The following is a 3605-nucleotide window of genomic DNA, read 5'->3' as shown; positions in this document are numbered from 1 at the left end:
ACTGAGTTGCTATATTGGCAACTGCATTTTTGTGGTTGCCGCCGAAATTTTGATTGAGATAATTTATTTATTTTTTCAACTGTTTTTTCAGCTTATTTACACTCAAGTCTTAGTTGCTGGTTCTTCAAAATTTTATTACCTTCAACATTATAGACAACAACATTATTTAACGTAGAAGTTCATATTCATAATCGACTCATTAGTCTAATTTATGACTGATTGGCATTGTCGACTGTCATACTGAAATAAGTAGTCGACGAAAATCGTCCAAAACTATCCAGTGCTACCAAGTTTTTCTTTTTTAATACACTAGTCGGGTCGAAAAATTAGGCAATGGCATGTAATTTTTCATACGGCTCGACTCTCGAAAAACGACTTTCACTCGACACGACACTCGCAATGATTATCCACTCTAAGTCAAATTTTCTAGTTGTTATTGCTTTCTCGTTATCAAGTATTTCTAAAAAGAAATTTGAGGTTTTTTTTTAATTGATCGAATTTTCAGGCAATGCCACGTACTTTTCGATACGACTCGACTATCGAAAAACGACTTACATTCGAATGAGGTTGAATATCTTTTCCGCTGGTTTTAGCGTTATTTTCTTTCAAAAGGTGAAGAAATTTAAGAACGCTCTGAACATTTGCCCCGGTATTGAAACCTACCGTAAGTTGCCTAACTTCCTGATACAATTTGCGGCCGTTTTCCCTGTCGCTTAGCATTTGAAGCTCATCGTACCGAAGTACAGAGCTTTTTAAATGGATGGAGCTGAATGCCACTGAATCCAACATGGAAGAAGAAATAAAACGAACATTTTTTTTATTATTGAATTCAATATTGATTATATTTGTTATTGAGTTCCTTTTATGTATTTTTATTTTCCGTTTAATACATTTCACTTTTTGATTGTTTAAACTAGGGGTTTTTTAATGTTATGCAATAGTTTACGACTAAATTACGAGTTAATATTTTTGAAATATTCCATATATATGTATATGTGTTTTAGGTAATATTAATTAATATTTATATTTATATATGTATATGCGTATATATTGAATGTGTGTATGTATAGTTTACGCATATTTCCATTTTTCAATTAGCGTTATTTCTTTCACTTATTAAACATTAAACTGACAATTAGAAGAATTGTGTATGTATGGAAATATTCATGTTAATTATGTATGTACTTGTAAGTTGTTTGTTTTTTTGCTACGATTGGTATATTTTTATATTTCGTAGCTAGATATATATGTACGGGTAAATTGATAATAGCAATGGGTGACCAGCGAAAAAAAAAACGTATTCAAGGACAATTACAAGTGATTGCATTAACTCAAAAAAACGATAAGGATAAGGCAAGTTAAAGAACAACGAAGATCATTAAAAATTAAAAAATTGTAGAACACGGACTACTAAAATACAAAACGCCAGCAGTGGAAAATAAGAGAAACGCCAGCGACACGGCTGATGTATCGTAGTGTCTTGTGAAATCAGCCAATGGGTTTTGTGCTTAACTAACGAATCGGCACTAATATTTATGGATTTAACTGTTTTACAATTAATACACTTGAAATATGTGGTCGAGCGTGCGCACGAATTAATCCTGTTATTCACTTAGCCTAAATCTCACTTAAATTGATTGCATGTTCATATTGTATGTATGAATATGTGTATAAGAATGCATAAGTATGCTTACACTTTTTGCTAAACGGCTATGTTAGGTATTTATATGAAATATCTGTATGTTCCTATGCATATGTACATGTATATGCACACATATGCCCTATTGAAGAGCCACCACACCCTCGTTGCTAATAGTTGCTTAGAAGTATGTATGACTATGTTTCTCGCATGTAGTAGCACGGGAAAGTAAACTAAAATTGCTGTTTGTCCACTGCGCACATTTGTCTCTTCACTAGTATCTGCATTTAGAATACGCAACTTTGCCTAAAACTATGCTGTATTTTCTCTCTTCATTCAGCTAGTTAAGATTATATATATTATGTATATGTTATGAATATTTCAAGTATTACTGGCGGGTATTACAAAAACTAAACGTGTTTTTAGCTAATTTGTAAAACTCTTTTTGTGTTTTCCTCTTGCAAATTTATGTAGGTGTAAGTACCTGTAGTGTATCAATACATAAGACATATAAGCTATAATACATGTACACTTCTCGTTGGTATAAATACGTGACAGAATAGAAAAAATACATGAAGATTTGCTCAAGAACAAATGTATGTGTGTATGTACATATGTATTAACAAAACAGTTACATAACACTAAATTTAGTTTTAAATCGTATAAATCAATAATAAGCTAAACGAAAATAATAATAAGCACAACTACTTCACACAAACAAATTTAAAGCACTTCGCCATTATAAAAAAAAAACATATTTGTATCTAGCTCCGCTTTATCATTACTCCACAAGAATTATGAATTTAATAAGTCCAAGTATCTATAAGTTTGATTATCTATCGTTTACGTTTGCTACTCTTTCCATCGCCATTATTTTTAAATCCTTGGCTTGCCTAATTATTTAGCTTCGAAATTTTGTTGCCATTCTTTACGCGTTTACTTCCCTTAATTTTACTTCCTATACTGCATAAAAAATATTATCATCACAATGTTAATATAAATTTTTTGTATGTGTATTTGCAACGAATTTACAGTACATACAACGTTTATAAGCACAGTCACTGCCTAGTTTTCTAGCGCTCGAGTTTCTTCGTAGCTTGATTAAATAAATTTTCTATTCAAAATCCTGCGCTCGCATTCAAACGCATCCTCTTCAACGTGTATGAACGCAATAAATTTTTATAATTTGCGTTATTGCGTGTTCACGTCTTGAGTAAGAATGTAGTATGTAAGCTTGTGTAACGTTTGCGCTTGTGCGTTAAAAACACTCTGCTTCAACTCTAATTTTATAGTTCAAATTTTCTTGGCTGACATGTTTTATTCCCATTTTATATTTTATTTATTCTTTTTCCATTAAATTAATTTCATATTTCATATTGAATTCAGTAATTAAGAATATATTTCAAATGTTTGTGTGGGTGTGTATCAATGTATGTAAGGGAGTGTGTGTGTTTATTTGTTTCTGTACATATAACTGGTTTTTGGCTTTTCAAAATGTTTCCTTTGCTTGGTGCATAGTTTTCCAGTTACTTCTAGTTTTATTCACGTTAAACTCAGGTTTAACGATATCACCCGACTATTCAATTTGATTGCTAACTTACATCATTTTACTTGCCAACTTCTTCGTTTCGCAACATTGCGTATTTACGATAAATGGAACGACATGCTACCCTCATTTGCCGCAACTTTCAGTTTCTGTCGCATCACTTCTCGACTCGAATAATCGGGTAATTTTAAATAGTTCACACATGTCATCACCGATGGTAAATAATCATTTGGATTTTGATTACCATCAAGCGTTTTACGCACTATGGTTAGCTGTGGTGTTAGCGATTTGAAGCCGCCGGTTGGCAAACGTGGCGAGCCGGTAACGAATTGCAGGAATAATCGTTGCTCATCGCGAGTATACGATGATAGTATATCGTATAAATGTTGTATAGCTTGGGAATCTTGTGTAAAACCGTGA

General features: G+C 32.3%; 1 protein-coding gene across 1 annotated transcript; it reads right to left on the bottom strand.

Moving 5' to 3' along the window:
• Nucleotides 1-1192: 1192 nt before the first annotated feature.
• LOC118757221 (E3 ubiquitin-protein ligase TRIP12-like) lies at nucleotides 1193-3601 on the bottom strand (the record flags this gene model as incomplete). Its single annotated transcript, XM_036491950.1, has 1 exon — nucleotides 1193-3601. A coding segment is annotated over one exon (318 nt), but the record flags the coding sequence as incomplete, so codon positions are not given.
• Between the last annotated feature and the right edge of the window lie 4 nt (nucleotides 3602-3605).

This window comes from Rhagoletis pomonella, unplaced genomic scaffold (assembly GCF_013731165.1).
Source record: "Rhagoletis pomonella isolate Grant_MI unplaced genomic scaffold, Rhpom_1.0 Rhpom_scaffold_15467, whole genome shotgun sequence".
NCBI classification, from domain to species: Eukaryota; Metazoa; Arthropoda; class Insecta; order Diptera; family Tephritidae; genus Rhagoletis; species Rhagoletis pomonella.
The sequence above is the reverse complement of the archived record's forward strand: the minus strand, read 5'-3'. Positions and strand labels throughout refer to the sequence as shown.